At 52.2% G+C, this 12,211-nt stretch overlaps 2 protein-coding genes across 3 annotated transcripts; one reads left to right on the top strand and one right to left on the bottom strand.

Annotated features, from left to right (window-relative positions):
* Positions 1-6,007: 6,007 nt before the first annotated feature.
* On the top strand, positions 6,008-6,455 carry LOC111530174 (60S ribosomal protein L35a). Its single transcript, XM_023197255.3, has one exon. The coding sequence runs from the start codon at positions 6,079-6,081 to the stop codon at positions 6,409-6,411; it is 333 nt and encodes a 110-aa protein (XP_023053023.1). The 5' UTR covers positions 6,008-6,078; the 3' UTR covers positions 6,412-6,455.
* A 3,152-nt stretch (positions 6,456-9,607) lies between these two features.
* On the bottom strand, positions 9,608-11,931 carry EPO (erythropoietin). Of its 2 annotated transcripts, none has more exons than XM_023197253.1 (5): positions 11,813-11,931; positions 11,080-11,225; positions 10,736-10,822; positions 9,985-10,164; positions 9,608-9,850 (listed from the first exon to the last, which is right to left on the bottom strand). In XM_023197253.1, the coding sequence occupies exons 1-5, from the start codon at positions 11,823-11,825 to the stop codon at positions 9,695-9,697; spliced, it is 582 nt and encodes a 193-aa protein (XP_023053021.1). In that variant the 5' UTR covers positions 11,826-11,931; the 3' UTR covers positions 9,608-9,694. The 2 variants fall into 2 exon arrangements, with proteins under 2 accessions (XP_023053021.1, XP_023053022.1); XM_023197254.1 differs by having other exon boundaries at positions 9,608-9,847.
* Between the last annotated feature and the right edge of the window lie 280 nt (positions 11,932-12,211).

Genomic DNA, 12,211 nt, shown 5'->3' with positions numbered 1-12,211 from the left:
GCTACTCAGGAGGCTGAGGCAGGAGAATTGCTTGAACCTGGGAGGCGGAGGTTGCAGTGAGCCAAGATCATGCCATTGCACTCCAGCCTGGGCAATAAGAGCAAAAATGTGTCTCAAAAAATAACGAAAGAAAGAAAGAAATGGCCAGGCGCAGTGGCTTGTGCCTGTAATCCCAGAACTCTGGGAGGCCAAGGTAGGAGGATTGCTTGAGCCCAGAAATTCGAGACCAGCTTGAGCAACATAGTGAGAACCCACCCTCTACACAAAAAGCACAAAAATTATCTAAGCGTGGTGGTGCGCACCTGTGGTTCCAGCTACTCAGGAGGCTGAGGCAGGAGGGTTGCCTGAGCCCAGGAGTTCAAGGCTGCAGTGAGCTGTGATTGCACCACCGCACTCCAGCCTGGACAACACTAGGAGACCATGTTTCTAAAAAGAAATAAATAAAAGAAAAAGAAAGCCCCTTTGCAGTCCCCAGGACCCCTTCTGCCCAAATGAGGCTGAAGAGCCTCGCCATGGAATGCCAACAGAACCCAGGCAGGGATTACATCTGAGGACCACATCTGAGGACTGAGAGCCCCCCTGCCTGTTTATGTCAGAGCTGGGGATATCAAGGGTGCCCATCCCAAGCCCTTGTCCACCCGTCCTCCATACCAGGTTAGCAGAGGAATCAACAGAGGAGCAAGGGCCAGGAAATGGTTAACCCAGAGAAGAGCAGCAGAAGACATTGATCATAGCCACTCCCTGTTGGGCAATAAGTCCCCTGGTGGCTGCTTTAGCTGACCTCCCTTTGGGACCACAGAGCTGGGGGTCACAGCTCCCAATCCGTATGGAAGTGGGGGTGGGGAGCTCAAGGCATGACAGGAAAATTGGGGAGGACCCTTGGGCCCTGTATTTTAGAGAGTCAGGAACCAGCAAGGCCCCAGAGACTGGCAATCTTGACAAGACTGGCAGCTTGCAGTAACAGGTGTGAGAGACCTTGGGCTGTGGAAAACCCCTGGAGAGAACTGGAGCCCAGTCCTAAATTTGCTGTGTGTCTTTGGGAACTTTTCTCACCCTCTCTGTGTTTTAGCTCCTTCCTCTGTAAGACTGTGGAGGAGGCTCAATCAGAACAGCCAAAATTTTTTAAAAGACAGAAATCTATGATGTTGGCTGGGTGCAGTGGTTCACACCTATAATCCCAACACTTTGGGAGGCCAAGGAGGGTGGATAACCTGAGGCCAGGAGTTCGAGATCAAACTGGCCAACATGGTGAAACCCAGCATGTACTAAAAATACAAAAATTAGCTGGGAATGGTGGTGCGCACCTGTAATCCCAGCTACTTGGGAGGCTGAGGCAGGAGAATCGCTTGAACACAGGAGGTGGAGGTTGCGGTGAGCCAAGATCGCGCCATTGCACTCCAGCCTGGGTGACAGAGTGAGACTCTGTCTCAAAAAATAATAATAATAATAAAAGGGGCCGGACGCGGTGGCTCAAGCCTGTAATCCCAGCACTTTGAGAGGCCGAGACGGGCGGATCACGAGGTCAGGAGATCGAGACCATCCTGGCTAAGACGGTGACACCCGTCTCTACTAAAAAATACAAAAAAACTAGCCGGGTGAGGTGGCGGGCGCCTGTAGTCCCAGCTACTCCGGAGGCTGAGGCAGGAGAATGGCATAAACCCGGCAGGCGGAGTTTGCAGTGAGCTGAGATCCGGCCACTGCACTCCAGCCTGGGCGACAGAGCCAGACTGCGTCTCAAAAATAAAAAAAAATAGTAATAATAATAATAATAAAAGAAATAAATCTATGTGTGGCAGTCACTTTTTATTTTTCTGATCCAGTGTCTTGCTCTATCACCCAGGTTGGAGTGCAGTGGCTCAATCATAGCTCACTACAACCTCAGCCTCCCAAGTAGTTGGAACTACAGCCTACTTTTTAGTAGCCCAGCTAATTTTTTAAAACATTTTTTATAGAGACGGGGTCTTGCTATGTTGACCAGGGTGGTCTCGAACTACCAGCCTCAAGTGATGCTCCCACCTTGGCCTCCCACAGCGCTGATTTTACAAGTGTACACCACCGCGCCTGGTCACATAATTTTTTTTTCTCTTGTTTTGCCCTTGTCGCCCAGCCTGGAGTACAATGGTACGATCTCGACTCACTGCAACCTCCGCCTCCTGGGTTCAAGAGATTCTCCTGCCTCAGCCTTCCAAGTAGCTGGGATTACAGGCGTGCACCACCACGCCCAGACAATTTTTGTATTTTTAGTAAAGACAGGATTTCACCATGTTGCTCAGGCTGGTCTAGAACTCCCGACCTCAGGTGATCCGCCCACCTTAGCCTCCCAAAGTGTTGGGATTACAGGCATGAGCCACTGGCCATTTTTAATAATCAGTTTTCTTAAATAAATAAGGGAGTTTAGAGACATTTGGGCATGACTCCCATAAGTTGAGAAACTATACTATCATCTATTTATCTGTTGCCAACAGTCTTTCACAATGCCACAGTTTTATGATGGAATTTTAGTAGAATTAACTTTGACCAGCTTGAAATAATATAATTAGCATTCAGCTTAGATTCCAGTGTCTAAAAGACCCTATTTAGCTAATACAACTCCAGGAACAAGCCCTACCGTGGTGAGATCACCTACTGAACTAGGGTTCAGTAATTCCAGTAGAATCCTAGGTGACTGGCCAGGCACAGTGGCTCACGCACTGTGGGAGGCTGAGGCAGGCAGATCACCTAAGGTCAGGAGTTTGAGACTAGCCTGACCAACATGGAGAAACCCCGTCTCTACTAAAAATACAAAATTAGCTGGGTGTGATAGCGTATGCCTGTAATCCCAGCTACTCAGGAGGCTGAGGCAGGAGAATCGCTTGAACCTGGGAAGTGGAGGTTGCTGTGAGCTGAGATTGCTCCATTGCACCCCAGCCTGGGCAACAAGAGCGAAACCCATCTCAAAAAAAAAAAAAAAAGATGAATCCTAGGTGACCTGTGAACTGGGGACAGGTTTTTGTTGTTGTTGTTGTTTGTTTGTTTGTTTTTTGAGACAGTCTCTCTCTGTTGCCCAGGCTGGAGTGCAGTGGCGCAATCTCGGCTCACTGCAACCTCCACCTCCTGGGTTCACGCCGTTTTCCTGCCTCAGCCTCCAGAGTAGCTGGGACTACAGTCACACACCGCCACCCCCGGCTAATTTTTTGTATTTTTAGTAAAGACGGGGTTTCACCATCTTAGCCAGGATGGTCTCGATCTCCTGACCTCGTGATCCGCTCGCCTCGGCCTCCCAAAGTGCTGGGATTACAGACGTGAGCCACTATGCCCAGCCGGGGACAGGTCTTTGTTCAGCCTGCTGCTTGGGCCCAGAGGTAGGATTTGAGGCAATGAGTACCCAGGAGCGAGAGGCTGCAGTTAAGATGGAGAGCTGGGGCTGCAGGAGGCAGCTGAGTTGGCTTCTAGGGCAGTACTCAGAGCGGGGAGGTGGGAAGAAAGGAAGTTGATAGGTACCTTCTGCCTACGCAGGGAAGAAGCAGAAGCAGGAGCCCACAGCAGGGGATTGAATGGGAAGGAGTCGGTCGTGGAAGATGGACACGCCTTGCTGACCACAGCTGTCTCATCCACTCCATCTCTTCTCTTTCTTCTCCCTGGTGACCCTGGGTCGAGAGAAAATTGACTATCTCTCTTTCTCTCTCTCTTTTTTTTTTTTTTCTTTTTGAGATGGAGTCTCGCTCTTGTTGCCCAGGATGGAGTGCAGTGACTCCATCTCGGCTCACTACAACCTCTGCCTCCCAAGTTCAAGCAATCCTCATGCCTCAGCCTCCCAAGTAGCTGGGATTACAGGTGTGTACCACCACACCTGGCTAATGTTTATATTTTTAGTAGAGATGAGGTTTCACCATGTTGGTCAGGCAGGTCTCAAACTCCTGACCTCAAGTGATCTACCCACCTTGGTCTCCCAAAGTGCAAGAATTACAGACCCGAGCCACCACACCCGGACCTTTTTTTTTCTCTCTCTCTTTTGAGACAGGATCTTGCTCTATCACCCAGGCTGGAGTGCAGCGCTGCAATCATAGTTCAATGCAGTCTCAAATCCCTGGGTTCAAGTGATCCCTCCTGCTTCCGCTGGGCCTACAGGTGCACACCATCATGCCCCACTACTTTAAAATTTTTTTTAGAGACAGGGTCTCCCTATGTTTCTGGGGCCAGTCTGGAACTCTTGTGCTCAAGCCATCCTCCCACCTCAGTCTCCCAAAGTGCTGGGATTACCAGTATGAGCCACTTCGTCCAGCCCCATCTCCGTGTTTTATGCCCTGGGCAAGGCCCATAATCTCTCTGGGCCTCAGTTTCCTCCTCTGCAAAATGAAGACCCTCCAACATCCCGGCCTTCCTCTTGGCGTTAGGAGAGCAAATGAAAAGCAGGCCAGGAAATCACATGCTTTTCATGTAAATAGCCAAGCTCTCTACAAACAGAAGGCATCATCTTTAAACAATTATGTAACCTCTTGACTCAGAACTAGGCTTTGCTGGCTCCTGTCCCCACCGGAAAGTCAAAAGAGCTGGCTCTGTCACTTTCCAGCAGAACTTAGCTCTCCATCTGACAAATGCGGATGATCCTCATTGTACTCCTGCTTCATGGAGTTGGGGTGAGAATCGTAGCATGCAGATGCCACAGATTGAATGTGTTGTTAATTATAACCACAATCATAGTTCAGAGGAAAGTTCCTTTCCTGGCCTGCACTCGAAGAACCTCTGAAATCTGGCAACACCTTCCTTGGGAATCTGCCTCTCAGCACGGACTCTGGGCCTCACTTAGTTCTTTTAGCTCCTGTGGTTCTTTGCTTCCCCGGCCTCTTGGCATTGCACAGCTTAGCACTGAGTCTCATACCAAAATGACTGTGTTTGAATTAATGTGCATCAAGGCGAGGTGCAGTGACTCACGCCTGTAATCCCAGCATTTTGGGAGGCTGAGGTGGGTGGATCACTTGAGATCAGGAGTTCGAGACCAGCCTGGCCAGCATGGAGAAACCCCATCTCTACCACAAAAAAAAAAAAAAAAAAAAAAAACACACACACACACAAATTAGCCGGGTGTGGTGGCATGTGCCTGTAATCCCAGCTACTTGGGAGGTTGAGGCACAAGAATTGCTTGAACCCAGGAGGTGGAGGTTGAAGTGAGCCGAGATTGCACCACTGCCCTCCAGCCTGGGTGATACAGCAAGACCCTATCTCAAAAAATAAATAAAATAAAATAAAATGAATTAATGTGTGTCTTTCTGCCCCCAGGAGGCTGCCCACTGGACACTGGGCTATGAGTGTTGTATCCTAGCACTTAGTGCAAAGGCTTGCTTCACAGTAGCCATTTTACAAACTTGGAATAAATGTTTTAAATGTTTCTAAAGTATTCGCCTCTCACATCCATCCCAGGAGGGGTCAGACAGTTCAGGTTTGATAACTACCATTTTTGTGGGGGTGGGGATGGGATCTGTATCACCCAGGCTGGAAGGCAGTGGTGTGATCACAGCTCACTGCAGCCTCAACCTCCCAGGCTTGAGTGATTCTCCCAGGCTGGAGTGCAGTGGCACGATCTCGGCTCACTGCAACTTCCGCCTCCCGGGTTCAGGCAATTTTCCTGCCTCAGCCTCCTGAGTAGCTGGGACTACAGGTGCCTGCCAACACACCTGGCTAATGTTTTGTATTTTAGTAGAGATGGAGTTTCACCATGTTGACCAGGCTGGTCTCAAACTCCTGAGCTCCCAGAGGATCCGCCCACCTCGGCCTCCCAAAGTGCTGTTTGCCCTGAGCCTCCCAAGTAGCTGGCACTACAGGTGCATGCCACCACATCCCGCTAATTTTTAAATTTTTTTTTGTAGAGATGGGGGTCTCACTATGTTGCCCAGGATGGTCTCAAACTCCTGAGCTCAAGGGATCCTCCCACCTTGGTCTCCCAAAGTGCTGGGATTACAGGTATGAGCCGCAACATCTGGTTGAAAATTACTATTTTTTTTTATTATTGTATTTTAGAAACTGAAAGCAGTAAGAAGTCTGAGCTTCCCGCCATCTTGGTTCCTGTGGAGGCCTGCTGGGAACGGGACTTCTAAAAGAACTATGTCTGGAAGGCTGTGGTCCAAGGCCATTTTTGCCGGCTATAAGCGGGGTCTCCGGAACCAAAGGGAGCACACAGCTCTTCTTAAAATTGAAGGTGTTTATGCCCGAGATGAAACAGAATTCTATTTGGGCAAGAGATGCGCTTATGTATACAAAGCAAAGAACAACACAGTGACTCCAGGCGGCAAACCAAATAAAACCAGAGTCATCTGGGGAAAGGTAACTCGGGCCCATGGAAACAGTGGCATGGTTCGTGCCAAATTCCGAAGCAATCTTCCTGCTAAGGCCATTGGACACAGAATCCGAGTGATGCTGTACCCCTCAAGGATTTAAACTAATGAAAAATCAATAAATAAACGTGGATTTGTGTTCTTATATTTTTGTTAAGTGGATTAAAGAATTTGTTACCTTAAAAAAAAAAAAAAAAAAAAGAAGTCTGAAGAGAGTTGTGGAATAAGATCAGTGACCCTGTATCCTGCAGAGGGGGAGGAGGGAGGAAAAAGCAGGTTACTCGTTGATGAGATGTCTAAGCCTTAGACTACAAATCAGGCTAAGAGGTGGACAGCCTTTGGGGTTAGGAGTCCTAAATCCTGTGCTCAGGTTCTAGCTCGATCTCTTATTAGCCAGATTCCTTCGGCTTAAGAACAAGCCTCTTAGTTCCAATGTCAGCAGCCTAAGAGGGAGATTTCTCCTTTACTGACTCACAGCACTCGTAGTGCAAGAATCAAATGCCATCTGTGGAAACCACAATACAAATGTGTATTGAAATGTACAAGGTCACGGCCGGGCGCAGTGGCTCACGCCTGTAAACCCAGCACTTTGGGAGGCCTAGGTGGGCGGATCCTCTGAGCTCAGGAGTTTGAGACCAGCCTGGTCAATATGGTGAAATTCTACCTCTACTGAAAATACAAAAAATTAGCCAGGTGTGTTGGCAGGTGCCAGTTACTTAGGAGGCTGAGGCAGGAAAATCGCCTGAACCCGGGAGGCGGAGGTTGCAGTGAGCCGAGATCACGCCACTCCACTCCAGCCTGGGTGACAGAGTGAGACTCCATCGCAAAAAAAAAAAAAAAAAAGGGGGGGGGGGGGGGGGGGGGGGGGGGGGAGGGGAGGGGAGGGGAAAGAAAAAGAGAGAAATGTACAAGGTCACAGCCCTAAGGATTCTCTAGCAGTTCCAAGTAAGACCTGAAGAGGGCACTGTAGCCCAGGAGCAGGTTAGAACAGAGGGAAAATTCTCTTGGGGCCTCACTTTCGGAGACTCCTCACATTCCAGCTCCACCCCTACCGCTCTGCTCCCCACACACCTGTCAAGTACCCTCCAACCTCCAAAACCTGTCCATAATTTTTCCTGCAGCAGATTGCAAAACATTCTCTCCCATTTGCATATGTGCAGGGGAACACAGGCTGACTTCTCTACAGATGATGATACAAGCAGAAAGGCGGGCCCTCACATGGGATAACAACCAGGATCGGGGTCCCCATACAGTTGTTTTTGTTTGTTTGTTTGTTTTTGCTTTGTTTTGTTTTAGAGACAGAGTTTCGCTCTTGTCGCCCAGGCTGGAGTTCTGTGGCACAACCTCGGCTCATGCCACCTCCGCCTCCCAGGTTCAGTGATTCTCTTGCCTCAGCCTCCAGAGTAGCTGAGATTACAGGACCCCACCACCACACCCGGCTAATTTTTTGTATTTTTAGTAGACATGGGGTTTCACCACGTTGGCCAGGCTGGTCTCGAACACCTGACCTCAGGTGATCCACCCGCCTCAGCCTCCCAAAGTGCTGGGATTACAGGTATGAGCCATCGTACTTGGCCTCCCATACAGTTTTACGACAGTTTTTGCTGTCTGCGCAGGTCCCTCCCAGGTGGTCCTTTCCCACTGAAGCATTATTTCTGAGAAGGAATCTGAAGTTGTGGTCAGAGTAAAGGGAAAAATGAGAAGTAGAAATCAAGAGTGGAAGTAGAGTTCATTCGTTCCATGTCCCCCACCCCAGGGGAGTGAGGGAGCAGGTAGAGATTAGGTAGAAGGAATAAACCAGGCGCAATGGCTCACACCTGTAATCCCAGCACTTTGGGAGGCTGAGGAGGGAGGATCACTTGAGCCCAGAGTTTGAGACCAGCCTGGGCAACATAGCAAGACTCCATCTCTAAAAAAAATTAAAATAACTAAAAAATTAGCAGGGCATGGCGATGCATGCCTTTAGTCACATCTACTCAGGAGGCTGGGACCAGAGGATCGCTTGAGCCCAGGAGTTTGAGGCTGCAGTGACCCATGATTGCACCACTGCACTCCAGCCTGGGTAACAGAGCAAGACACTGTCTCTAAAAACAAACAAACAAAATCACAAATATATAAATGAACCACCTAGAGTGACCCTTGTCCCTGAACAGATGCTGTCTATAGAGGTGACTCCAACCGCACCTGTATGTACCGCCCCTTTTGTGAATTTCAGAGGACAGCATTCATGGTGACAGTCTCCAAGTGAGTAAAGGAGGCAGCTGGACTTAGCAGGGGTGTGCATTGAGGCAGAAGGCTGATGCTGGGAGTGTGGCATCAGCCGAAGAGACCAAAGAAGAGGCAGAAATTAACAAGGGCCAGTGACCAGGGTTGGCAGCTGTTACCAGCCCCCAAAACCCCCAAAGGGACCTGTCCTCTGGGCTCCCTCTCCTTGATGACAATCTCAGCGCACCGCAGGCTTGCCCCGGGCAGGGTTGGCAGCTGCCTTACTGTGGTGAGGCCTTGAATGGAGCCACCTTATTGACCAGCGTAGGCAGAGCTTGTGGCCTCAGGCCCAGTAGGGTCAAGAGGTCAGACAGGCTGTGTGAGACAGCACGTAGGGCCCAGCCCCCTCCACCCCTCGTTTCCCGGACCTGGACCTGCTGCACTGCTGCCAGGAGTGGGACAGAGCCAGGGGATTTGGAGGTTCCCGGAAAACAGAAAAGCCAAGAGTCATATCTGTGGTTTCAGTTCTTGCCAGTGACATTGAAGAATACACAAAGCTTGGACCCCACAAGAACCAGAGGCCAGCCCCCATCCTGTCTTCACGGTTCCCACTCGCATCCCAGCTCCACCCTTACCGCCCTGCTCCCCCACACACCTGTCAAGTACCCTCCAACCTCCAAAACCTGCCCGTAATTTTTCCTGCTGCAGATTGCAAAACATTCTCTCAGTGTCAAGGGGGCTCTTGCCACCAAGGGAGTGCCCGTGAGACCTAGAGAAGTCACAGCTTGCCACCTAAGTTCTCCAGGTCATCCTGTCCCTGAAGGTAGGTGCAAAAACAGGTAAATTGCCTCCAAAGCGTGTCCTGGCATCAAATTTTGCAGGGTGCCGAGTGAGCTCAGGCGTTTTCCCAGCATGGCTCTGCTCCTGAGTTTAAAGCTGCTCTCCGAATGCTTCCCGCTCTGGGCCCTCAAGTTGGCCCTGTGACATCCTTAGATCTCAGAGTTGTGCTCTGGACAGTTCCTCTGGCCCCTGAGATGTCATTGCTGGCACTGGAGTGTCCATGGGACAGGCTGGCGCTTAGCTGAGAGCCCCTCGATGGGGTTCAGGAGTGGTGAGGGAGGGTGTGGCACAGGCAATGTTGGTGAGGGAGGTGGTGGATGTGCCCAGCTGGACGCACCTGGTCATCTGTCCCCTCTCCTGCAGGCCTCCCCCGTGTACAGCTTCAGCTTTCCCCGGAGGAAATTGGAGTAGACTCGGAAGAGTTTGCAGAAAGTGTCAGCAGTGATTGTTCGGAGTGGAGCAGCCGAGGCTGCATCTGGAAGGGAGATGGCTTCCTGCTGCCAAGGAGAAAACAGGAGGTCACTGCAGTGCCACAGAACGGGAAGGAATACGGACAGTTCCTCTACTCCTTAGCAAGACCCTTCTCCCCTTCTTACAGAAAGGGCAAGCAGAAGCGTCTGCTCCTACTCACCTGGGCTCCCAGCGCCCGAAGCAGAGTGGTGATGCTGCGAAGGCCGCTGATGGCTTTATCCACGTGCAGCTGCAGGTGCTTGCAAGGCTGGGAAGAGTTGGCCAACACGGCCTGGCCCTGCAGGACAGCTTCTGAGAGCAGGGCCAAGCCCTGCCAGACTTCTAGGGCCTGCTGCCCGACCTACAGGGAGTGGACTCTGGGAGTCAGCTGACCCACGCCACCCTCTCCCTCCTGCCCCTCAGCAGCCCCAAGCACCAAGCTGAGCAAACAGAAAGTATGCAGTAAGACTTGTTGAATGAATGAATGAACATATTCCATACAGCCCTCATTACTTTTCTTTTTTCTTTTCTTTTTTGAGACAGGGCCTCACTCCGTCACTGAGGCTGTAGTGAAGTGGTGTGATCACAGCTCCCTGCAGCCTCAAATTCCTGGGCTCAAGTGATCCTCCCGCTTCAGCCTCCCGAGTATCTGGGATTACCACCATGCACCACCTCGCCTGACTAATTTTTTTAAAGGTTTGTAGACATGGGGGATCTCACTATGCTGCCCAGGTCGGTCTGAAACTCCAGGGCTCAAGCAATTCTCCCATCTCGGCCTCTCAAAACCCTGGGATTACAGATGTGAGCCTCTGCGCCCATGCAGCCTCATCTCTGCTGCTCCATTTTACCTTTCCCTCGATCATTCTCCCTTCCATCTTATCAGGTTCGCAAAATGAGATTGTCCAAAAGAAAGGGAAAAAAAAGGAACTCACCTCCATCCTCTTCCAGGCATAGAAGTTAACTTTGGTGTCTGGGACGGTGATATTCTCATTCAAGCTGCAGCTTTCCGAATAGCCCATCTGAAATGCACACGGCCCGGGGACTTAAGGGTCCCTGAGGGCTCTAACCCTGGCCCACAGGCCATAGGACCCACTGGCTTTGCTCCTTGCCTAGTTTCCAGGTATGGTTTGGGGACACCAGACTTATTCTTATGTAGGGGGCAATATCTAGCTTCCCACCTCCACTCCAAACCAAGTGCCAGGTTCCTGGATCTGGGAGGTGTTCCCTGAAGCCCTGAGTGTCAGTTCTGTGGAAAGTACTGGGGAAGGGGTCTCACCGTGACATTCTCGGCCTCCTTGGCCTCCAAGAGGTACCTCTCCAGGACTCGGCTGTCACAGATGAGGCGTGGTTGGGCGCCCGGGACTGGGAGGCCCAGAGGGAGTGACAGCAGGGACAGGAGAAGCCACAGCCAGGCAGGACATTCTAGAAGACAGAGTCAGGCTGAGAGTCAGGCTGAGAGTCAGGCGGGGAGGAAGGAGAAGGGTGGCTGTGGGAGGACAGCTTCCTTCATCCCCACGCCTCTGCCCCAGCTCGTCCTTACTGTCCCCAGCCGTGCAAGCACTCAGGTGCTGCCTCCCTGGCCTTCATTCAATCCTGCTGCCGTGTGCACACCCCACCCCCAGCTACCAGCATCCACTTCTCCGGCCAAACTTCAATCCTGGCGTGACAGAGGCTTTCCCTCGGGCAGATACGGCAGATACGTGGTGGCTCCAGCGCCCAGGTTATCAGCTTATCAGCTTGCTCTCCACTGGCACAGCGGAACCCCCAAACCTTCTTCCCCTCCACCCCCAAACTGTGTTCCCGTCACAGGTCAGGTTTTTGCCATCCCCAAGGACTCCCCCAAGTCCCCGCTGGCACGTGGAGGCTGCCCCACCCCCTCCCCCTTCCGGGGTCCTTGACAAGTCGCCGGTCCTTGAACCCGGCCACCTCCCGGCCAATAGCTCGGGTGCTAAATCCCCGCTCCAACAGGGACCCGGGTGGGCGGGAGCGCCCAGCCCGCAAGTACTCACCGTGCACCCCCATCTCCGCGCCTGGCCGGGGTCCCTCAGCGACCTGGGGCGCGCCCGGTGACCACACCGGGAGTCCTCATCCCGGGAAGCTCAGCGGGGCAGGGCCAGCCCCACGGGCCTGGAGGAGAGGGCGGCTGTCCAGGGGGCGCGGGATCGGAGCAGAGCGGGCGTGGTGGCCCCGGTCCGGCTCCGGGAGGACAGCGCGGTACGGCGCACGCAGCTAGCCACCGGGGTGGCCCAGGGACTCTGCGGCTCCGGCCGGGGGTCGGGGCTGTTATCTGCATGTGTGCGTGCGCGGGTGGGGGTGGGGGAGAGGCTGTGTGCGTGAGGGGTCGCCAAGGGTAGGGGCCACCCGGGGTCAGAGCAGGGGGCAGGACGCCTGGGTTGAGGCTCGCTGGG

The sequence above is a fragment of the Piliocolobus tephrosceles genome, chromosome 8 (assembly GCF_002776525.5).
Source record: "Piliocolobus tephrosceles isolate RC106 chromosome 8, ASM277652v3, whole genome shotgun sequence".
Taxonomy (NCBI): domain Eukaryota; kingdom Metazoa; phylum Chordata; class Mammalia; order Primates; family Cercopithecidae; genus Piliocolobus; species Piliocolobus tephrosceles.
Note: the sequence above shows the minus strand (reverse complement) of the source record. Positions and strands in the feature narration are given on the sequence as shown.